Below are 24,918 nucleotides of genomic sequence, written 5' to 3'. Positions count from 1 at the left end.
ACTCGAAACCAGCACTTCTAAAATTAAACTGGCATGGAAGTCAAAAGCTATATATAATAACTGCTGATTTTCTGGAGTCTTTCTCCCAAACACAGAACCTGTAGCCTGTTAAGACATAATGAAGAAAACATAAAAGATTAAATACCAAATTTCTGATTCACAACAAATTTGAGATAACAAGATAAGCAACGTGCTGAAAATCAGAACATCTTCCTTACTACAGAACTCTTCTTAAAAGTTCCTTCAAAGTTTAGTTTTTAATGATTTCCTCCAAAAGAGTAGAAGATTAGAGCTAGGAAACAGGCGGTCCTTACCTATTCGGTCAAAAGTTTTATCACATTTGGGGCACTGCAGTATTTTCTTATTACTGTTCTGAATGATTACCGGAGCTAACCCTTCGTGGATGCTTCCCGCAGAATCACCAGCCTCGGGTTCCTCTTCCGCATCATTATCTTTATCACTCTGCTCAGTACCAGAGTCTTCATCTGACATCTCCTCCTCTAGCTCATCGTCTTCAGCATTATATTCACTCCCAGGATCCTCGGAATCATTCCTATCTGACTTCTCCTTATCAAAACCTTCTTGATTCAAGCTGTCTGACCCACCCCCACTTTCCTGTTCATCATCACTAGTGTCCTCAAACTTAACAGGACACTTCCTATTCCTTTTTGACCTTCGTGCAGAAAAACTTCTCTCCAGCATTTTTAACCCATGTTTCTTCCCCAATAACAGAGACCTGTGAGTTTTAGCTAAATGATTCTCTAAGGACTTTTTATAGCAGAAATGTCTACTACAAAATTTGCACTGATGATTATTTGATAGTCTTCCAGTTAAATCACTTAGTGTTTCTTCTGGAGATGACTTTTCAGTTAGTTCTGCCTGAAAAGTAGCAACGTTTTCATTATTCAGCAGTTTTACTGCATCTATAATGTCCAAAAATTTTGCAGCCTCTAAAACAAGAGGTATTTCATATTTGTACACAAAAAATTCTGATGTGTAAAGAAACTCAAGCAAATGCTGAAAAACTGAATGCGTTACGTGATCCAGGGTGACGACATCAGTGCTTGGATTTTTACTCAAACACGCATGAAAATAACTGCTACCAACCGCAACTACTACTTTATGCGCACTAAATTCTTTCCCTTCTACGATGATAAGTAAATCACAGAAAGATGGCTGCTTCTGCCTGTCATCATTCAAATACTTGAGCAAATTCTTGTTATACTGCAAAGAACTCAAAAGCTTTCTCTGATCTGGAGAGGGAGGAAGTTCTTGGTAACACTGAAGAGCTTCAGGAGCTGGTCTTTCTGTAGACTGAGTGTAGGTCACTTGGCCACACTCCACAGCAGCATTTTCTTCTGAAGAATCTTTGTGATAGCCTAGATGGATCTTCTCATCAAGATTTGAAGTAACCTTTCTCCTTTTCTTCATTGCAGTACTGCAATTTTTGAACAAGAAACTTCATAAGTGACTTGCGAGGTTTAGGAAACAAAACTAGATTGTCTTGAACAACAGCTTCTGAAGGGGCGTGCCCCACCGTTTCATGGTCTGCAAAAACAGTGAGAATCACACATAAGAACTCCACAGCAAAGCAATCTTAAACAACCAAAGGTGCTGTCAACCAATCTTGTCTAAACTGTATCTTAATTACAAAGTCAACGTTACATTCACCAGCAACTAAGATTCTGAGGGCGGAGAACAAGGAGGGCTGGGTTTAGGGGAAAGACAACCAACAAAAGAATAGTGTTAAGTGAAGGCGCAGCACACCTTCCAGGCCTGATTCACGAATAAGGTGGAAAGCACAGAACAGAGAGAGAGGACGATCCGGCCGGGGGCTGCGGACCGTGCAGACACGCCGGGGCTGCGGTCCCGGTCTGGGTGCTGGGGACCGTGACAATAAGACCGGCGCGGCCACGGAAAGCAAGTCTCCATTAGCACGCTCTCCCCGGGGCGAGTGCGGCGGCACGGGCTCCTCCGCGACAGCCCGGCTTCCGAAAGCCACGGGGCAGAGAGCAGAGCGGCCCTAGGAGGGGGCGCAGGGAGCGGGATCAGCACGGGACGACCGCTGCAAGCGGAGCCTCCCCAGGCCCCGGGGTCGGCGGGGCCCGCGCTCGCCCGTGACCCCTTTCCCTCCCAGGCTGTCCCGGCAGGCGACCCCCCAACAGGCCCATGAATTACCGGGAACCCCGGGCTCCCGCGCCGGCTCGGGGCAGCCAGCTCCGATCCCCGCGCGCTCGCGCCCACCCACTTCCGGGTCCGGCCCCCCACCTCATCCACCTCGGCGGCGCTCCTTCCCCTCGCGGAGTCCCGCCGCCGCCCGCCCGACCGCCCGCCCGCCAGGCACGTCAGCCGCGCGCAGCCGCCCAGCCGCCGCGAGAGGCCGGCCAGCCCGGGCATCGGCCAGGGCGCATGCGCGCGCCTCCAGGCCCCCGCGCATGCCCCGTGAGCTCCCTCGGCTGCCTCGGGTGCCCTTAGCAAGGTCCTAGGTCCGTTACACCCGGTGTTCGTGGGTGACTTGCGGGAACCCTCGCGGGTGGAACCAGCAAAGCTGAGCTGCAAGAAGGGAAGCGAAGCAAGGCTCCGTTGTGTTAGGAGGCATTGGTTGACACCGGTGTGTTTCCAGTTGATCACCAAAGAGCCGCCGGAAGCCTGCCCGGTCCAAGGTGGCAAACACCCCCCGTGCGGGCTGGAAGTCGCTGAGTGGCTTTCCGACTTGCGAGACACCTGAAATGTAAGCGCACGTAAAATTGTTTTTATTAACTTACTGTGAACAGAAAATGTTCATGTAGGTGTGACGCTGCGAAAAGGACCACCAGACCTTTAAAGGGACTCAGAGCCTCAGAACCAGAGCCTACCGTGTTGCATCTCCGACAGAATGCACAGAGAACCGATATTGCCCCGTCCGGCGAGGAAGGTTCTAGATCTTGTTTGGACAGACCTAAGAAGAATGGCACAAAGGCCCTGACCAAAGGAAATGGACATCCCCTCTTCACCTCTAATTCCACCCTCTTCATAACTCACACATAACTAGGAATCTGGAAAAGGCTACCCTCTCATTAGAAGATATAGAGTTGCCGGGCGCGTGGTGGCGCACGCCTTTAGTCCTGGCACTCGGGGAGGCAGAGGCAGGCAGATCTCTGTGAGTTCGAGGTCATCCTGGTCTACAGAGTGAGTTCCAGGACAACCAGGGCTGTGACACAGAGAAACCCTGTCTTGGAAAAAAAAAAAAAAAAGATACAGGGTAAGAAAATACCCAGGAGGAGGGGAAGTGGGAGAATACCTCAATTTTGTTTCCCTTAGTATGGGTACACATTGCAATGAAGGTGCTTTGTAGATGTACTGAACATACTGATGTAGATAACTCTCTAGTAATGTGGTGCACCCAGTCCTATCAGTTGGCAAACACTGACATTGGCCAAATAAGCAGTCCCTCTCTAACCATTCGACAGGGAAGCCCCAAATGTGTTTTCACCCCAGAACAATTCAAAGTGAAGCCTGGATGGTCAACTCTTACCTAAATTTTAAGCCCATTTGGCTTGGCTTGTGGATTTTTACACATGCCAGTCCCCACAACTGAATGAAAAAAATGAAGACAAGACAGCTTCTAGCTATGGTTTAGGAGAAGGTTTATTTTAGATGTGGGGAAAAGAACAACCAGAGGCATCAGGACGGGTCCAAACTGAACCAGGCTTGCAGACTGAAATGGCCCGGGGAGTGGCGTTGCAGACCAAGAGGCCATGAGCAGGCCAGGAGACCAAACAGCCAAGAGACCTTGTAGCCAAAATGTTTGGATTATATGGTATCAGAGAATCTGGGGAACAGGAAGGGAGACTCAAGGGCTGGGAAGATTTAGGATAGGGGGCAGAGTATGTCAGTCAGGATAACTGTACAGTACAGGGTACTTGTGATGCTGAGATTAGGCACTTCAGTTAACCATTTGTCCTGAATGTGAGACCTAACAACAACTCCGTGACCTAGTCCCTGGATTAAAGCACATCAGTCTTACCTGTCTATCCTATTGTTTGTGTTGTTTGGAAAACACTGACTAACTCACAAGTGATTTAAAAAAAATAAGAAGCAAAAATTAAAAACAACGTCTTGACAGTTTCCTCAGTCCCGTACCACTGAGAAGGTGGCAAGTTGGGTAAGGGCAGGGTAAGGACAGAGCCGAGGGAGCAGCCAAGAAGGAAAGATCTTCCCACAGATTCCCAGTGTCTTTGTGTTGCTGATATGTACTGGTCTTAACACCCTCGCAAGATATTTCATGGATTTTTCACAAACAATGAAAAGGCATTTCTTCATTGATTCATTTAAATGTCTATGGAAAAATTGTATTGTGACTGGAATGTGACATTTCTAGTTTAATAAACATGCTTTTCAATAGCATGACATATAAAATGCCTGGGAATGATCTTAATTATAATCAACTTGTTTGCAAATTCTCTGCAATTGGGCTAAAAAAATTTTCTGAGGCCAGTTACTAATCATTTTCCTTTTCTCCTTTTCTGCATTTTTAAAAGCTCATAGTATGTAAAAATCCTCTTACACCATAAACCACGCAAAGGCCAGACATTGCTTAAATTTGTCTTAACAGCCATTGTTCTCTGACCTCTCAGACACACTCAGAAAAATAACAACCAAATAATTGAAGATTGCTCTCCCAGACCCTCTGTGCTGGATAACAAAACTCCAAACTGAATAATTTATAAGCTATAATTTCACTTCTCACATTTCTAGAGTGTGGGAAATCCAAAATTGAAGTGTTGGCATTCAGTGTCCTGTAAGGACCCATTTCCCTTCTCTATCCTTACACAGAAAAAGAGATTATCTCTTGTGATAAGTGGTAGAAAGGTTTTTTTAAAAAGTCCTAAAACAGTTCCACTCAACCCTTTAAAGTCATGTTCATTCCTGGGCTCTCATGTCAGTCAGTATTCTGGAGATTAAGTATTCTGGGATGGGGCATTCACCACAGTCACAAAATGAAATATCACTATTGCAAAGATGTGTTCAAATGACTAGATTCAAAGACTTCAGTAAATTAGACTTCATATTGAACTCCCCCTTCCCATTAGCATATATACATTGTATATGGTACTGGAATACATAAGCATATGCTCCTAAAATATATAAAGTACTCTGAGCATATTCCTACTAATAATTCCATACTCTCCCCTTTCTTCCCTCTTCCCCTGTGGCAGTACAATATTCTGAAAGTATCTTTTACATTCTAAGAGACTGGAACTTTTGCTGGACCTCACAGCCAGAGTTAATAATATACCTTGAAGTTGCTTAAAATTGCTAGCCTGCTGAATACTCAAACTATTTGTTTCACCTTTCTTTAAGAGAACAATCTAAAAACTAACCTTACTTGCCTTGACTTTCCCATGTAATCAACTTTTACAACCTAAGCTAATGTATAGCCATAATCTTACTCCTCCATGCCCATGACCCAGAATCATACATGTACATCATTTGCTGAAAGCAGCAAATACAGAGATTGAAAGCATTTCCCTACCAGAGAGGATGAAAACAACCATTTATGGATATTGCTTGACAAACAATGATGTTCGTTATCTGGGTCATTTGAGATCTATTGGAACCAGTGACTTAATCCCTTGTAAAACCCTGTTAAAGTTTTCTGTAAAGTGTCCTGTTCCTTCCCACGTGATGCTTCCTATGCCGTTCAATAAATACAGAGCAAAGTCCTTTGTTAGGGACAGGTGCATAGCACAGACAGACACAAAAGGACAAACAGATTCACAAGAAGGCCTTTAGGCAGACCCAGAGTCAGATTCACTACAGACAGGTTGGAAGACACAGAGAACATGAGACCAAGAATTCAAATCTGGGCTCACTCTTGGTTAAATGACTCCAGGGAGAAGTGCTCTCATATCTTTCCTTAGTATGACACTGATGCATCATTGGTGACTCGGAGTTCATCTGTAATGAGTATAATCCAAGCATCCCTCTTCCTAGTACTGCCTTGTTCCATAAACAGTTTGTTTCTACTTTCATGTCATGTGTATATAGATGACTTTATAAGTCTATTTGAAATCTAGGAACCACAAATGAGAGAAGACATATAACATGTGTCTGAGCCTGACTTAATACCCACTTTCATCCACTTTCCTGCAGATGACATGTTCCTTTATATATAGATAACTTTATATAATGATGATGGGAATGTAAACTTAGTCAATGGTGCTTCTTCAAAACACTAAAATTAGGTCTACAATATTTTGTAGCTATTCCATGCCAGAATAGTTACTCAGTGGATCCAAACCAACATGTCACATAGACACTTGCACATTATTGTTACGTAAAGAACTATTAGTGGTATCAATATGTAGAAACAACCTAGGTGTCCATGAACATTCTTTAATTATAGGTATGCCTATGTGTGCGGGTATGTGCATATGGATGTAGCTACATGTGGAGGCCAGAAGAGGGCACTGGATTCCCCAGAGCTGGAGTTACAGACAGTTGTGAAGTGCTTCACATGCAAACTGGACTACAGTCTTCTGCAAGAGCAGCTAAGTAGCCTTAGCCTCTGATCCATTTCTCCAGCCTAGACCATCAAGAGTTTTAACTTTTTTCCCAAAGGACAATCCATGGATTAGAAAAAGAAGGCAGTTGAAATATGTATCTGACAAAGAAACTACATGTAGAATGTCATAAGGAAAGCTAATAAAAATGGTAAAATATGTAGAGCTATAGAGTATAAAGTAAGAAAACATTGGAAAAGACACTTCATTAAAAGATAAGCACATAGATCTTTATTTTTAGCTTAATTCTATTATAATACTAGAATATATACACACTGTATTATTATATTATAATAGAACATACACAGACACTATATCAAGTGTTGGTGAATATGCTGGTTGTTTTTTGTGTCAACTTGACAAACTAGAGTAATTTTAGAAGACAGATGTTCAATTGAAAAAATACCTCCTTAACAGCTGGCTGTACAGTATGGTGATTTCTCAGAAAATTGGAAATTAATCTACCTCAAGACCCAATGATATCACTCTTGGACATATACCCAAAGGATGCACAATCATACCTCAAGGACATTTGCTCAACTCTGTTCATAGCAACATTATTCATAACAGCCAGAACCTGGAAACAACCTAGATGCCCTTCAACTGAAGAATGGATAAAAAAAATGGGGTACATTTACACAATGGAGTATTACTTAACGGTAAAAAAAAAAAAATGACATCATGAAATTTGCAGGCAAATAGACAAAACTAGAAGAAACAAAAAAACATCCTGAGTGAGGTAACCTAGACCCGGAAAGACAAACACAGTGGTATGTACTAACTCATAAGTGGATATTAGACATAAAGCAAAGGATAACCAGGCTACAATCCACAACCCCAGAGAAGCTAGCTAATGAGGACCCTAAGAAGGACAATTGGGAACTCAGGGGCAGGGGGTTAAGAAGGGGCAGGGATGAGAATATGAGATAGTGGGATGGTTGAGTAGGAGAGGGACAGAGAGGGAGAGCAAGGGAAGAACTGTCTTGATAGAGGGAGCCATTATGGGGTTAGGATAAAACCTGGTGCTAGGGAAATTCCCAGGAATCCATAAGGATGACCCCAGCTAAGACTCCAAGCAATAGGAGAGAGGATGCCTGAACTGGCCTTCCCCTGTAATCAGAGTGGTGACTACCCTAATTGTCATCATAGAACCTTCATCCAGTAACTGATGGAAGCAGATGCAGTGATCCACAGCTAAGCACTCTCAAAGTCCAGTCAAAAAGAGGGAGGAAGGATAATATGAGCAAGGGGGTCAAAATCATGATGGGGAAACCCACAGAGACAGCTGACGGAAGCTAGTGGGAGCTTACAGACTCTAAACTGACAGCTGGGGAACCTGCATACGACCAAACTAGGCCCTCTGAATGTGATGTGGGTGACAGTTACGTGGCTTGGGCAGTTTGTGGGGCCCCTGGCAGTGAGATCAGGATTTATCTCTAGTGCATGATCTGGCTTTTTGGAGCCCATTCTCTATGGAAGGATACCTTGCTCAGCCTTGATGTAATAGGGAGGGACATGGTTCTGCCTCAACTTGATATGCTAGACTTTGTTGACTCCCAATGGGGGCCTTACCCTCTCTGAGGAGTAGATGGGAGGGAAAGAAGAAGGGGACGGACAGGAGGAGGAAAGACAAGAGGAACTGTGATTGGTATATAAAATGAAAAAAAAAATCTTCAAAATCTGGCTGTAGGCAAGCCTGTAGGGCATTTTCATAATTAGTGATTGATGTGGGAGAGGTCAACTCGTACACAGTGCCATCCTGTGCTCTAACAAAGCAGGCTGAACAAACCACAAGGAGAAAACCAGGAAGCAGCATTCCTCCATGGCATCTTCAGACCTGCTTCCAGGTTCCAATCTTGCATTCTTGACCTAACATTCTTTGATGATAGACTGTGATGTGAAAGTGGAAATAGAATAAGGATGGGTATGGGTTGCTCATGGTCATGGAGTCTAATTACAGCGATAGGAACCTAACTAACTAAGGCGGTGACTGTATTAGTTACTTTTCAGTTGTGAGATGACACCATGATCAAGGCAACTCATCAAAGAAAGTGTTTCATTTAGACTTCCGGTTTCTGGGAATCAAAGACCATGATGGCAGAGGAAGGTCTCTGGGCCATCTAGTCTCTGATTCTTGATTGCCCATGCAGTGTTGCAGTATGGTTTCCATCTCCTGGAGTGGGCCATAAGTCAAATCAGACATTGGTTGGTTACTCCCACAAGCTTTGTGCCACCATTGCCCTAGCATATTTTGAAGGCAGAACAGCACGGTAGATCAAAGAGTTTATGGTTAAGTTGGTGTGTACATTTCTCTTTTGGTAGCCTACAGAGTACCTTTCCATGTTATAGACACTAGAACATTGGGGTGAAGCTTCTATGTAAGCACAAGCTTGACCTCTGCAGGTTCAATGAATCCTGTGGGTGTTGTCTTCAGCAATGGGGTGTTGCTGGTCATTTGTGGAGAGCAACTTACTGTTTGTGGCAACAGTATGAGTTGTTTGGGGATTTTCATAAGAGCCTTTCAACAAATAACTGAATTGGATAAAACCTGGTCCCAGTACTGGAAGCTTTGTTTGGTGACAGGAGATGGACAGTGGGTGTTCCATCTCCCTCATTATTTGGAGATTTCATTAGAATCACCTTAATATGTTGTAGGAAAGCTCCACTGCACCAGATGGGAATGGGGAAGGGATTTGGGACTAAGGGAGAGAATGAGGGGAGAGACAACTAGAATTGAAGGGCATTTGAGGGGTGGTATGGAAGCCTACTCGAACATTTCCAAATATACCTCAAGAAGAAGCCAAAAGTAACAATATCACTGTTTCTGGATAATTTTGAGCTTCTCTTTTAGTATTAAGCTGGTGTGGTAGCTATTCTTGTTTATCTACATCTGGAATTAAGTAAAAACCCAAATTGCTGGGCAAACCCATGAGGGATATTTTTGGGGGGGAAGGGGATGGATCATTTGAGCTGGGAAGCCCACGCTCAGTCTTGGCCATACCTTTTTGTGGCAGCCTGTATAAAGGACATGGAAGAAAGAGGCTTTTGAATTTTGCCTGCTTGTCCTCATTCTGGCAACTTCATATATCCTGCTGAGAAGTATTCCTCCACTGGTATTAGAACCCACTTCTTCAGGATTCCAGTGAATTCTGAACACCAGCTGAGACCATACATATATATGGGTATATAGGATTCACTAGAATATATATATATATATATATGTGTGTGTGTGTGTGTGTGTGTGTGTGTGTGTGTGTGTGTAATTCTATCAGTTCTGTTTCTTTAAAGGACTCAGACTAATATATCTGATATAGATATAAATTTTATTTTGTAAGAATACAAAATCACTACAGTTCCCTTTGTGAAACTATGATCAAAAAGATACAAAGCCACATCATGATTATAAAGTAGGACAATGGAAATTTTACAAAGGCAATATATCTCATAGATAAAAAGAAGAGCAGTGATCTGCTAGAAAGTAAATCCCAAAGAAGGCACAAGTGTCATGTGTGAGAGACAGTTTCCATATGTCAGTAAGAGAGACAACTTCTGGAGTCTGTGAGAAAAGAATTACTCTATGATCTGAGAACATCCTAGTGTGGAAAACAGGTGTAAAATGACAACCAAAGTCCTCATTTAATTAAAGCACCATCAAGAAATAACAGACTCAAGAAAATGAAAAGACTGCTTGCAGAATGGGAGGAAAGATTTGAAAGTCATATGATTTCTATATGATAAGAATTCAATATCAAGAACATAAAGAATTTACAAATAAGCAATAAAAGATGACTCAGATTTTATGACTATGTATGTGAGATTTGAATAGATGTATACCATGGACTGACTCTCCTCAATATGACCACAGTTCCTGACAAAATGTTAAGTGTGGAATGGTATATCTTTTGCTGGTGGTTTTTGAAGTTGCAGACACTCAACGTGAGAAAGGTATGCTGGGGTTTCTGGTGGTGGAAGTGTCTGATAAAGAAAAGTGTTCACTCTATGACAGACATCAGGCCAGAACAAGAGGCTGCTAAAAAGACTTTAAAGACCACACCTTGTAGTCTACTTCTTCTATCCCACTCATAAAGCTCAGTGGCTTTCCAAATAGAACCACAAGCTTAATGACCATTCAAAGTTTGATCCTGTGGGAGGGACATTTCACATTCACATCATAATTATATAAACATAGAAAAATGTAAAGAATATAAGTATAGATGCTAAGCAACCTTAAAGGTTGCTGGGCATCATTACTCCACGTATAAATACAAATCAAAACAACAGTAAGGTACAATTTCACACTGGAAACAAATAATTTTAAATAACTATAATATGCAATGGCAGTAATTTTGAGTAATTTGAATTATTAGGAATGTAAAATGGTACACATTTGGAAAAGAGTTTTTCAGGTCATTCAACATTTAAACATAGAGTTACTATAGACTTAGAAATTCCACTTCTACATACATACATACATACTCAAGACAATTCAAATCACCTGTACATAAAATTATACAAAAGTATTCACATGATTCATAATAGTAAAAATGTAGAAACAGCACAGAGATCTATCAGGTGCTAGAGAGAAGTGTCACAAACAGTTCTGCTCGACTACCTGTGTGTTACAGAATTGAAATGTCAGGCAGGATTTGCCTGCTTGCGCTATAGTGACACAATTATCATGGGTGCAATCAACTTAAGCCCCATTCCAAAAGAGGTAGTTCATGTCTTCTACTGCAAACAGAACAAAAACCTGTGCCTAGGGAGGGCACAGGCCCGGGGGGGGGGGGGGTCACAGCTATTGTTTTGTTAACTGGATGTTTCCCATGTCTGGGAAAGCTGAAACTTGCAAGGTTCTGAAAGGCCCTTGCTCAGCTTTTAGAAGCAGCAAATGACTTCTGGACAAGAAGACTGTGACTACCAAGATGCCCAAAGGAGATTTCCCAGACCTGTTAGAGACTGGCAAGTCCTACAGAGAGATTCAGAGCTGTAGCTTTCCTGAGTCCTCACTTCTGCTGGGGTGAGCTTGAGTCACATCTACTCCTATAAGAAATCCCTTGCCCATACTTCTGTGAGCAACCCCAATAAAAACTCACTGTTTCATCAAGTTGGACTTTGGTGTGACAGTTATTGTGGTCTTTTATGGCTTCCCTATCTGGGGTAAGTGAACATGTGTGTTAGGTATCCACAGTAAAATCTCTCACACAAAATGTCCAAAAACCGTAGGAAGGCAGTTCACTTCTGGCATTGAGAATTTCACCCAAACTTTAATGGCTTTTTTTAATTTTGTTTTTTTTTCCACTCACACTGGGCACTTTTACTTAAACTCTTTAACTATTGTTTTTATATATGATAAACTACTTTTTTCAGATCTGCAAGACACTGTAGGGTTGGTATTATATAATGAGTAACCCTTCTTTTAAAGGATAGACAGGATCCCTAGAGATCCCCCCACTGTCTGTTCCAAGCAAGTGCCATTGGTCTTGGATGGCTAAGGGAAGACTAGCAAAGACTAGCAAAGTCCAATAAACTATTCTAAAACATGTTTCCAACATGTTTTGTTCAGAGAGCAATGCCAGTGTCAGCATGGATTATAGAGGTATGAACAGAGTATTTTCCATCACTTTTCTTTCTCTCTCCCCCCATTGTTGTCTGAGTTTTCTGATGAGTTGCATGTTTTTGGAACCCCAAAATGCTCTATGTTCTAACAGATCCAGTACCTACTCTCTGCCCCTTGGATCCTGCCAACTGTAAGAAATAACAAACCAACATGTCCATCTTCTTCCTTTTTAGACTTTTTCCATCAAATCAAAGCTTAACACCTCAGTTACATGTCTTGTCACACACAACAGAAGCCGCACAACTGCCACCACAACCTACTTATAATTCCATACCTTATACACTACTAGGGATTGCAATATATTTCCTAACCCATGCTTCATTTGGGTGGCATTAGCATACTTAGATGGCAAACTACATTCATCAAGAACTCAGAGTACTTACTATCCCATAACATAGACAGAAAGACAGCCACCCTGAGAATCCCCCAGAGAGTACTCTACTCTAGGATGGCTTTGGTATGGCTGCACATCTTGCCGCCCACCACAGGGACAAGCAATCAGCACCAGGGCAAGGACACATGCTATCCCGTGGGTAAACAAAGCCATCCCAGGATTGACTCTGTGGATGCTCCACCCATTTCAGAACCAATGCAGCCATTCCTCCTGTGTTCAACTTCAGTTTCTTGAGGCTTTTTTCAGGTACCATTTGTGTTGTGTGACTTTTGCCATGGAGGCATAAATAACCATCTTCCTGTCTCAGAACACCAACAACAAACTAGGGAAACCATTGCATCTAAGTCTAGTTTAGTGAACTAATGCCTTTATTGAGTTACTTACAGTAACATGGATGCTCAAAGGCAGTTGCGTCACTGGAAAGTCCAAACCCATACGAGGAAAGCCTCATGAAAGCGCTGCATGCAGGAATCTACATTGGACAATTTCTTCAACTGGCCAAGTGTCTACTGCTTTTATAACCTGTGAGAAGGGCCCTTATAAATCAGGCAACTTTCTGAGCTCCCCAGGCCTTGTAAGTTTCAAGAGCTCACTGAGCCTTGTGTATTTTGCTTTTTTCCTGATAAGCCGCAAATGTTTCAATGCAGAGGAAATAGCAACACAGTCAGCAAAATTTTATAACGTTAGCTAGAGGTCATGTGTGTTCAGCCTTATAAACATGCAGAAAGCCACAGAATTGTACACTTTTACATGTAGAACTTTATATCAACTTATTTCAGTGAGAGTACACTTAAGAGGCTGTAACAGGTTAGGAGATGCTTGTGTAATGCAATGTAATGATTGTTGCATGGAAAAGAATACTTTTGAATACATTGAGGCTAGGAGCTAGTTATTTTTTCCCACCAGGCAGTTGGTATGGTGCCCCAGTAACTCTGAAGGTTCCCACTGCTGTGTGACAACCACTTGCTCACCGCAGGTGAAGATACCCTGGTTCTTAGAAAAACCACAGAGGCAGATAACCAGAAGCATGCTTATTGGCAGTTTATGGCTGACAGCAGGTTGAAGAATTAGGTATAGCTTCCAGAAGCACTTTTCTGGGGGCCTTCTTCCCCCATTCAAACCCCACTTCTGAAGTCTACAGAACCTTCCAAAATGGTGTCACCAGCTGCAGAAAAGGTATTCAACACATGAGCCTGTGAAGGACATTTCTCATTAAAATCAAAACATATATCCAAGATAAAAAGTTTAGGAGATTGGGGTTACCCTTTTAAAATAGGTTAAGAGAAGCCAAGAACTCAGTAAATTGGGCATATAAACAAGTAAAATAAAACTTAGAAGAAAAAGTAAAAGCTCAGAAGTAAAAATGGAACCAGAAACATAAAAACAGTGATTTATAGGAATGAGGATAAAAGTAAATTCCCCATGATGGCTGGATACCTATGCTAGGCTGGTGCCACACAAGAGCTGAGGAGAGAGGGCAACAGGGTCCTGCGTGAATTAATCCATGGACTGTCAGAGCTCTAGGGAGCAAAGGTAAACATTAATCAATGTGTTTGCTTGCTTCTGAGAAGAAGATTTAGTTCTACTTTGTCAAGGACAGAAAATGTTTGGGAAAGTGATAACATATGATAAAGAATTTTTCTTCATCCTTATTCTCTATAAGGAGGAGGTCACTGGGTCCTCTAAAAAAGATGCCAAAGGTGCAAATAAAAGTCAGCCTGCCTAGACTACAATGCTTTCCTTTGTAGCAGGAATCTTAACAGTTCTTATTCATAAAAACAAACCCAGGGCCAATTATTGTAGTGAATGCTGGAAGATCAGAGAATCAGAACAAGCCTCACCTCGCCAGTTCCTCAGCTGATCCTGTTTCCTTAGACTGGAAGCCTCTGAGGCCTCTTCCAGAATGAATCTCAGCTGAACTGTTGCTCCAAAGTCTAAAAGCTTAACCTTTTTGCTTCTACTTTTGGTCTTCACGCCTTACATATCTTTCTTCCTTCTACCATCACTCCCTGAGATTAAAGGTTCACTTTCTGGGATTAAAGGCGTGAGTCACCATGCTTGGCTGTCTCCTTGAACACACAGAGATCCAGGGAGATCTCTGCCTCTTGAATGCTAGGATTATAGGCGTGTGTTACCACCGCCTAACCTCTATGTTTAATATTGTGGCTGTTCTGTCTCTGACCCCAGATAAGTTTATTAGAGTGCACAATATTTTGAGGAACACAGTACCACCACATTTCTTTTTCCTGAGGTGAGCAAGATGTGAAAGATGAATCCTGAAGTAAACAAAACTTGGGAGATATTTTGGAGGGTATGTTGTGGAAAGGAGAGAGGAAAGGCAAACAGGGATCAGTTTTAGTCCAGGAGGTGGATAATTGTGTAAAGGCACTCACTGCAAGTCTGGCAGCCTCAGTTAAATCCTGGAGCACACATAAATGTGGAAGGAGAGAACCAACTTCAAAAGATGTCCTCTGGCCTCCACCTGTGGGCCATGGCACCCAACCCTCCATACCATACACTTCATGTGCATGTATGCACACACACACACACACACACACACACACACACACACACACACACACACACATATATATACACTAGTGTCTTAGTTAGGATGGGGAAAGGGTTAATTTGGCTTACATTTCCATTTTGTAGTCCATCACTGAAAGAAGCCAGGACAGGAACTCAAACAGGGCAGGAACATGGAGGTAGGAGCAGATGCAGAGGACATAGAGAGGTGCTACATACTGGATTGTTCAGCCTGCTTTCTTATAGAATCAAGGACAACCAGCCCAGGTATGTCACCACTCACAATGGGCTATGGCCTCTGCCCTCAATCACTAACTAAGAAAATGCCCTACAGGCTTGCCTACAACCTGATCTTATGGGGGCATGTTTTATAATGGAGGCTCCCTCCTCTAAAATGACTTCAGTTTGTGTCAGGTTGACATAAAACTATCCAGCACAACTAGTAATAAATACAATTTTTAAAAAAGACTGAATAACTTCCAGGGGTGATGATAGTAACAGACCATGATTTTCATCTCTACCTGAGTTCGGTAGTGTAGTATTCACTCATCAGAAAGAAGACAGATGGGGACTGAAAAGATGGCTCACAGCAGCACTGGCTGCTCTTCCAGAGGACCTGACTTCTGTTCCCAGTAACCATGAAAGATGGCTCACAATCTCCTATACCTGTAGATCCAGTTCCCTCTTGTGGACTCCAAGGCACCGTCACTCATACTTACATGTACTCACACATGGACACATATATACATTTAATTAAAAGTAAAATAAACCTTGTTTAAAAAGAAAGGGAATGGGACAGATAAGAGGTTGGCTAATTACAAAAATGGCATAAAATATTGTGTTAAAAAAAACAAGCAAAACAAACAAAAAAAAACGAAGAGCCTTTGTGAACTTGGTTTTGCCACTATAAAATTAGTACGTGGAGCTGAACAATCGGCACATTTGTCAGAGCACACAGCACTGATCCTGAGATTAGAGGGACACAGTAGGATTCATTTTCTTTTCCTTGTTCATCTGCTCTTCACTTGATGAGAGAAGTATGTGGCACTTCAGTTTTCATTTACCATTAAAAATTTGTCTTCCAGTGTGGAGCTACTGCAAATCCTCCCAACCAAACTCTTTGCTCAAAGAATATCAGTGAAAGGGAACACAGATCCAGGTGTCTTGAACACATAGAGGGAATATATTTCTAATATTTTATCACATTAAACTCATGATAATGATAAGAGTATTCTCTTGGTAGGGGAACTATAGTTTAATGAACACAGAAGTATACGTAAAATTATTTCTTTTAATTATAAAGATTCTTGTCATAAGAACTTAATTTACAATGAAAAGGAACCCGTATAATTCAGTTTTGATCTATGAAAATTATATATATATATTATTTTTTAGAAATATTAAATATGTGAGGTATGCCCAATTTATCCTATACTTTTCTTTAAAAAAAATACTTAAACTCCTTTACTCTTTCACCTTTCAAACATTTAATACCTTACCAACACAGTCGAGTTTGAAACTCAGAGCCATTTCCTGTGGTGCCAAAAAGTATAACTGTATATATAAGTGCAGATAGAAATACATCCTTTCAGGTTATAAAACAATCATTTTTAAATTAGGCAGAAGGACGGTTGAGTATGCTAAAGCTGCAGCGTAGAAACACACTTCCTTTTCATGGGTAAACATTATTTCCACTGGAGGGTGCAATTTGCCAGTATATCGGCATATCCATAGTTCTTTTAATGGGTAGGCTTAATAAATGTCAGAGAAATGATTATTTCTAAACCACAAAGAATATTGAGCAAATTTCGAAGACTTTTAAATAAATGGAAATTTTATCACTTGGAAATTAGGATTTATTAAACAAAATACTTATGATTTAATTAGGATAAAGTGATATATAAACCAAATGCAATTTTTATTTTTTTAATTCTGAATGCCATGTTTAGAAGTTTCAGTGTTAATACTGTAAAGTATATATGAAATATTCATGATGATGTTGTAATTTCACCTATAATACTATGGAGTTTTGATAGTTGTTGTTTTTGCTGGTTTAAGCATATATTTAAAATTCTGTATCAAATATAGATAAATTTTGCTTTATTGCACCAATAATATTTAGTTCAATATTAAATGTGAATTTAATAAGCATAAAGCTAATCAACACATCTAACTGAAATGTTTTCTAATTGAAATGTTTTATACTTTTATTATATACCATATAGTATTGAGATTATTAGATGCATAAATGATGAATTTTGCTAATAGTATTTATTGAACACTGACTATTAGCACAGTTACATACTTCTTAACTTTCCAGTTATTTACTTAATCCTCACCTCAGTCTCATGGGGTGGGTACCATATTCTCCATTTCATAGATGAATAATGAGAGATGCTAAGTGACTTTCGAAGTCCATAAAGTGACACCAGGGCTCAATGCAAGTGGCATCCCTCAAGGCCCAGATTTCATCAGCATTTAACAGCTATGTTAAATACTTGATGTTCATCAATGCTACTCAGATGGTCATTTTACTGTTTATTCAAATATAGAAAGTAGGCACTTTCAGTTGTGGGTGAGATGTCTGTGTATGTGTGTGTGTGTGTTCTGCCTGGCCCAAGCTGACAAAATCCCCCTGTAATTATGAATTAGAGAAGTCATCTTGTGACAGATTATTATTAACCCATCATTTTGTGTAAATAACACTGCAATGGAATGCTTTCATATATAGCTTTAAACAGAAGGGAAATTAGAGGAAATCTCAGGTTACAAAACCCCTTCTCAAAGAACAAACTTTTTAACATCACTTTTCCTATGTGGGTCACTATGACACAGATATGCAATGACTACTAATCTCATATTGAAATTTCATGTCTAATTTCAATTACACTCATGGTTGATGGGATTAAAACAAAACCCCAACTTTCATAGTCACTGCTTCAAAGGCGTAACACATGTTGGCTTCTTTTGGAATTCAAAGATGGTTCTTGCTACTTCAATACACAGAAGGCTGAATTCACATGTCCGCCACAAAATAGTATTAACAAAGCACAAACTGTGGCAGAGTTGAAACCAGAAGAAAGAGTTAGCTTTTTATATCCTATTTCATGGCTCACGTATCCTTCGGCCCACACTCCATCCTTCTTCCTCTGAACACCAGCACAATTACAGCAACCTGTCACTAAGAGTGAAGGACCAATTTCCCCATTTTACTTGTGCATGACCACATAATCAAGTGGGCAATACAACGTTCACTGTAAGTGTTTTGTGTGGGGTTCCAGGAAATCTCCTTAAAAATAAGGTCTGTGCCCCTTGAACACTTGCTCCAAATTATCCTTTGTTCCTGCGCTCCACAAGGGCATGGAGAGCAGCTGGGGTTTAACAGCCACTTGGGTGCTTGGCACAGGAGGACAGAATGACAAAGCAAGACAGGAAACTCTGCTGCCCTTCATCATCTATCTTAAAGGGTTTGCTTTTGCTGGGTTTTGTGGTTGGGGGGGAGAGGTTATTGTTTGTTTATTGGTTTTGTCAGTTTGTTCTGTTTTGGAGGGGTTTGCTTTTTCTTTTCCTGTTACGTGCAGCTGTTTCTAATTCTATCAGCAGATCCTGGTAAGGTTTAAGAGCCTATTTTCTCTCCCTTTAACTCCAACAACACCCTGCCATATCCTTTCTTAAGTAGATGTGATTTTGCCATGAGATCATCAAATACCTTTCGTTTTTAATGTTTGAAAATAAATAATATACTTTCTCATTTTTGCACAATAATTTCTTTAGAGGTTACTTGCATCTACAGTTCAAAATCAATTTTAAAAGTTCTACAAGAAATGATAACCTGTGGAGTATGATCTACTGTCAAGCATCAATTATTAAAATAATTTAATTCAGGCCAGATTATTTTTCTCTTTTTGTAATCATGAAACTGCAATTTTTGATGAGTTTTCTTGCCCACCCTAAATCCATATGTTGAGATTTTAGCCTCCAATGTGATAGTATTGGGAGATGGGGTTTGTGGAAGGTAAAATAATTTTAGATAAGGTCATGACTATGGAAACCCTATGATGAGATTAGTGTCTTTAAAAAGCAAGGTAAAGTGATTTGTGCCTATAATTCAAGCACTTCAGAAACTGAGGCAGAGGGATTGCCATGAATTTCCGACTAGACTGGATTACATAGTAAGTTTCACTGTAACCTGGGATACCCTACCTAAAGACACCTACAAAGATACAACAGAATAATCACCTGAGGAGCATACTCAGGAACAGAGACCTCATCAAGAACCCCACCACTCTGGCAACTTGCTCGTGAACTTCCAGCCTCCAGATGTGTCTAAATAAATGTATGCTCTTTTAGCAATCCAGACTGACTGGGGTGGGCACTGTGATGTTCTCTTCCTAAGGTCAAATACATTATAATGTATTTTAGGAGATTAGCAGGGACCGATAAAAGGGACAGTGCTTACTTACTGTTGCCTGCTGTGAATAGAGTTTTCCTTCCATTATAGACAATAAACACTATAAAACATAACATTATCCAGAATTTAGAACTGGTCTGGTATCAAGACAAGAGAAGATTTGCTAGCTTCTTCATGAAGTATTTTGGAGCATTTCCGGCATTTTCTCAAATACTAAGTAATTACATGGAATTTCTCCTTCATTTTTTAAAATCATAAAACCCAGTAAAACTAGTTTAATAGTTGTTTTAGCCTCATAAAACATGAGAAAGGATTTTGACACAAATATTCTTCCCTAAATTTTTAAGGAAAATTATGATCTTTAGTCTAATGGTTTTAATTGACCAATTTTAGTATTTAATTTTCTTAAAGGCTTTCAAGAGATAAAAGGAGATCACTCAACCTCCATGCTAGCAGAAAAGTAACTAAGATTCAGGATTTTTCTGAAATACTATTTCTTATATCTAACATCACACAGATATGATCTCTCCAACTTGTATGAACTGGTAACTACAAGATGAATATTCGGTCCTGATTTCCAGGTACAACTGTGCTAACAATATCCAAGTATTTCTCAGGTCTAGAGCAAATTCACCGAGTAGAGTCAATACTCATGTGCACGGGGTAACACAGCTGTAAGTATATGAGAAACGGAAAATCTTGCCACAAAGCTTAAGAGTTCTGAATATTTCATCAATCAAGTGAAATTCCGACAGTAACCAGTCTCACATCAAAGGAAGGAAGAGTCCACGGCTCCCTTTTTCCTTCCTGACATCCTCTCTCACTTCACCCACTTGTGAACCTGCCCTCAAGAGCGAGAGAAAAGAAAGGCCCTACTCAGCTCTTCCGCCCTCATCACTCATCTTCACAGTCCCTCTTCAAAACGGCCTGCAGCAGCAAAGAGGATCTTCAGATCCAGAAAGTCGCGAGAGCAAAGAAACATTGAAAGTACTTTCCTAGAAATAAAAAAATGGAAGCAAAAAAAAAAAGAGTATGGATGAAATAAAGATATGGAAAATGAGTTATCCCCATTCAGTTTTCCTGTTTATTAACAGCCCGACTCTCATAACTAATGACTCCTATGTCACCTAAAATGCAGGACCTGAATAAATTATAAAGAGCCATGGGGAGCCTAACTCCAACACAGCATCTGACACTGGATGACCTGAACAAGAAAAATAATTTTAGTTAAAAATTATAAAAGTAAGCATGGGGAAGGGAGTGGCCAGAGCATTTCATATAGAAGCAGAATATGATACACATAACAGAGGGGGAGCAAAAGATTCCCAGCATGTCCTTAGAGCATTTAAATATGTACACACACTAACAAAAATGTACCATGACAAATAAATTTTCCAGAATGATAGCACAAAGGACAGCCTTGAAAACTAAAATGTATGGGACTTGTGGTATAACTCAGTGGTGGAGTTTACATAAATTCATAAATACATTTTAAGTAAATACTCTTGAGACTTTATATCAAATGAGACAACATTTCCTCAATGCATGTTGAACAATACTACTTCATCTCCATCTTGGTTTTGGTACTTTTCAAGAATTCCATTTAACATTGGAAAAGCACAGCTGTCATGTGTCTGCTGCCAGACTCCCCTTAGATGGTGTTCTACCAGTCCTTTGCCAGGGGAGTAGGCATGGAACTAGAGTCCAAGGATGCTGGAATCAAAACAAGATGTATCACAAAGTTGGACAGGGTACAATATTAAAACACTGTGCCAGTATTTATGAGCCTATAAAGGACTCTGGGAAGTAGTGAAAACCTGCTGGTAGATTGGCATTAATGTCAAGGAGAAAGTCCTGAGCCAGAGTAAGTGAGAGAGAATCAGCTTAATTAACATCTAGATGAACGAAGTGACTAAATGGCGAGGTGAATTGTTGGGTACACCCCAAGACTAGAGTGCCCACAATAGGGAATGAAAATTTGCTGTTTAGAGTTGAGATCATGTTACTCAAAGACCAAAAATGTTGAAAAGAATCTCTTCTGTAGGTCAGAGATGATAATAGTAGTGCTATTTGTGGCACAGTGAATAATGATCCCAAAGTTGACTTTATCCTGATCCCTAGAACCTGAGAATATTCAGCCTTGGTGGCAAAATACCCTTAGGGGCTTTGGATTGTCAGGGTTGGCCCAGTGAAATCACACTAGTCTTTAAAAGAGAGATTCAGGAGGATTATAGTTAAAGGGAGCCTTGGTAATACAGCTGGAATGGTGGGACCCTGGGATAAGGAATGCAAGTTTCCAAGTGGGTGGAGGCCAATATGTCAGCATGTTTACCCTGAAGACTCTAGAAGAAATATAGTCCAATCAACATTTTCATTTCAGTCCGTCAAGACATTTTGTAGTGTAACTTCCAGATGTACATGAAAAACACTTTTTAAATTGTTTTTAGTCGCTATTTACAATAGTTAGTAACAGCAGCAACAAGAAGTGCACATATACAAGGAACTACTTGAACTAATGGACAAGACACTAAGGATTGAACCTAGCACCTGTCAGGGAAGTGCTTTGCCACTAGACTTTATCTCCAGTTTCTCCTTCTTCTCTTTGTCCTCCTTCTTTTCCTCCACCGATTTGCTATTTAATTTCAGGCAGGGTCTTGCTAAGTTGCCCAGTCTCTTTCTCCTGCCCCTCCTCCCCTTTCTTCACTCTCCGTTTTGCTAAGCTGCTTGGTTTCTTGCACCTCCTTCCCCCTGTCCCTGGACCACTTCCTCCTCCACCATTTTGCTATTTAATCTAAGGCAGGGTCTTGCAGTCCCTTTTTCCTCCTCTTCTCCTCCCTCTCCTCCTACGCTCCCCCACCACCTTGCACCTTTTTAGTATTTCACTTAATGCAGGGTCCTGTTTTTTTGTTTGTTTGGGTTTTTTGTTTTTGTTTTTGTTTTGTGTGTATGTGCAGTCTGGCCTGGAACTAGCTCTGTCGTCAAGGGAGGCTTGAAACTTGCCAGCATCCCATCTCAACAGCTGTATCACCCAAAAGCCCAACTCCACCAGGAATGCCAAATCCTGGAAACTGCAACCTCGGCGCTTTCTGCAGCTTGCAGGCAAATTCCACCATAGAACCCCTTCCACTGCGGTTTCGACGAGGGTCAGGGTCTTCACCCCTAGCCACTTCTTTTTATGCTGTTGGTAGGAGCTCCCAAGAATCTTCCAGGTGTCTATGTTTTCTGGATAAGTGATCTTTTGATTATTTCCTGTTTATCACCAGAGGCTCCTGAGCCGCCTCCTCCTCCTCTTACTTGGGGTAAATATTTCAACTTGGAAGAAATGTTGCAATTCAGTGGTACCTGAGTAGCCAGCATAAGGGAGACAGATAGAACAGAAATACATGAATATACCCATGAGAGCCAGCATAGAGCCTGAAGACATCTGTGTTGCTCATTATATCAATTATGTGTGTGTTTAAAGATATAGACTCATATTTCCTTTTTATAATTTTTTTATTTTTCAAAACTATAATTTAATTACATACCCTCCTTCCTATTCCTTTCCTTAACCCCTCATATGTACCCTCTAGCTCTCTCTCAAAATCATGACCTCTATTTTAAATTGTTGATATGTGTGTATACATTATATATGCATATATAAACCTAAATGTATAAATATATCCTGATCAGCCCATACAATGTTACCTGTATGTATGCAATCTCAGAGTTGACCACCTGCTATTAGATAAACAACTGGGATGCTCTTCCCGGGGGGAGACCATTTCTTCTGCTCACAGCATTCCTTACCTGCAGTAGTTCTTTGATACATCCTCTTCAACAAAGGAAGCCTAAGTTTCCTCCTAATACTAATGAGAATAAGAGAAAGAAGAAAGATGTGCACTTTGGGAGATTCATTTGTAACAAGCACTGTGGCTTTCTGTTCTTACTTATGTCACCTTCTCCAAGGACTACAGCTCCTTGACATAAGGATACTCAGGGAATGCTGGTCTAACCCATGCTATGATAAAGAGAAATAGAGGCTATCCCAGTGAACTGGAAAAGGACCCCTTCAGGTTGCAGACTGAGACTCCTTCCTTGATGGCTACCTCTTGAGGGAAACAGAACTATAAGCAGTTATTTCTGTTTTGCTGACAATACAATGATAAATATTAAATGTAATAATAAATGTAAAATAATAAATATTTGGTATTTCAAGCTGCTTAGTGTGCTGTAAAATTTTTATACCATGAAGGATTATCCACTGTTGAAGACGAACTGAAGAGAGAAAGCGACTTGTCAAATTCATGGTCCTTTCCTGGGATCAGCCAGTTCAGTAGCAGTGCAGTGGTTGTAAGCATGAAGGAGCCATGAGGGCAGAGGTGAAAGTTATTTCCAGTCATAGGTACATAAGCTCCCATCTCCCAAGGCTATTCAACTGGTCCTTTGCTGGTACTAGGTGTCCCACCTCACCAAAATAGGGAATAACACTAAAACATCCTAGGAGAAAATCAGCAAGACCAATGGTGGCTGATAGCTGTGTTCAACACATCTTTCTGTGGTATAGAATTGGGCACCCACTTTAGGAATCCAGTGATTTCCTATTTTATATTCCTGAGTAGATGTTGACTTGACAGAAGGATGAAAAACTCTGTTGAAGCTGCAGCTGAGGAATTGATATCTCTGCAGCTCAGAGATAATTGACACACACTCTTCCAAAACACAGTGCATATTCTAAATCAATAAGAACATGCACTACTGTGTCTCTCTAGGGAAATATATGAGAACCAACAACTGGAAGGAATAGCTTCACTACAAGTCTGCCATGGACCCAGTGGGGAGCTTAAGCTGTCTGTCCCTATGATTCTGGCACAGTTGTATTTTGATGACCTTGTTTAAAAGAGGGAATGCTTCCACTCACATCTTGGTAATTAAGCTCCAGCAACCACTTGAGCAATTTGAACTCTCTATTCTAAGTGACAACCTAGAACAGAAAAAAGTCGACATCCCAAAAGGGTAATTAAACTTGGCCATCAAGAAAAGGTAGGATGATAGTTGCATGAAAAATGCCCATACACAGTGACTTGTTCATGCGGCTTTTGTAATCCTGGGGTTATCTTTAATAGAGTCCATGTCTAACCTGATAGCTGATGACAGACATGTGGTCCAGTTATCCATGTGGCTTAGTGGACAGGCTGCCAAATATTAGTCATATGAGCGAGATTGTGCTAGTTTCACAGTGAACAGCCAAACCACCCACTGAGTGCAGTGGAGGCTTGAACCAATCAAATCGGCTGGGGTGGTTTAGAATGCAGAATCCTAAATTAAACCATGTTGTGAATACCTAGATTTGAAAAATGCTTATGAAGAAGAATGAAGAAGAAGTAACTAGGAAATGAAGTTTTTGAAACCAGCATACTCTGACCACTTTTTCTCAAGTTAG

At 40.8% G+C, this 24,918-nt stretch overlaps 1 protein-coding gene across 2 annotated transcripts in view; it reads right to left on the bottom strand.

Annotated features, from left to right (window-relative positions):
• The window catches only part of Zbtb41 (zinc finger and BTB domain containing 41), a 36,117-nt gene extending 33,770 nt beyond the window's left edge, over positions 1 to 2,347 (bottom strand). Inside the window, exons 1-2 of one of the 2 annotated variants that reach the window (XM_006982409.4) lie at positions 2,269 to 2,347; positions 315 to 1,548 (exon numbers count right to left, since the gene is read on the bottom strand). In XM_006982409.4, coding sequence (XP_006982471.1) covers positions 315 to 1,431 — 1,117 coding nt within the window. In that variant the 5' untranslated portion in view covers positions 1,432 to 1,548; positions 2,269 to 2,347. Of the gene's footprint in view, positions 1 to 314; positions 1,549 to 2,178 lie in introns of both variants that reach the window. The other variant, XM_006982408.4, reaches the window with a different exon arrangement.
• Positions 2,348 to 24,918: the final 22,571 nt, after the last annotated feature.

Source organism: Peromyscus maniculatus, chromosome 11, assembly GCF_049852395.1.
Source record: "Peromyscus maniculatus bairdii isolate BWxNUB_F1_BW_parent chromosome 11, HU_Pman_BW_mat_3.1, whole genome shotgun sequence".
Taxonomy (NCBI): Eukaryota; Metazoa; Chordata; class Mammalia; order Rodentia; family Cricetidae; genus Peromyscus; species Peromyscus maniculatus.
Note: the sequence above shows the minus strand (reverse complement) of the source record. Positions and strands in the feature narration are given on the sequence as shown.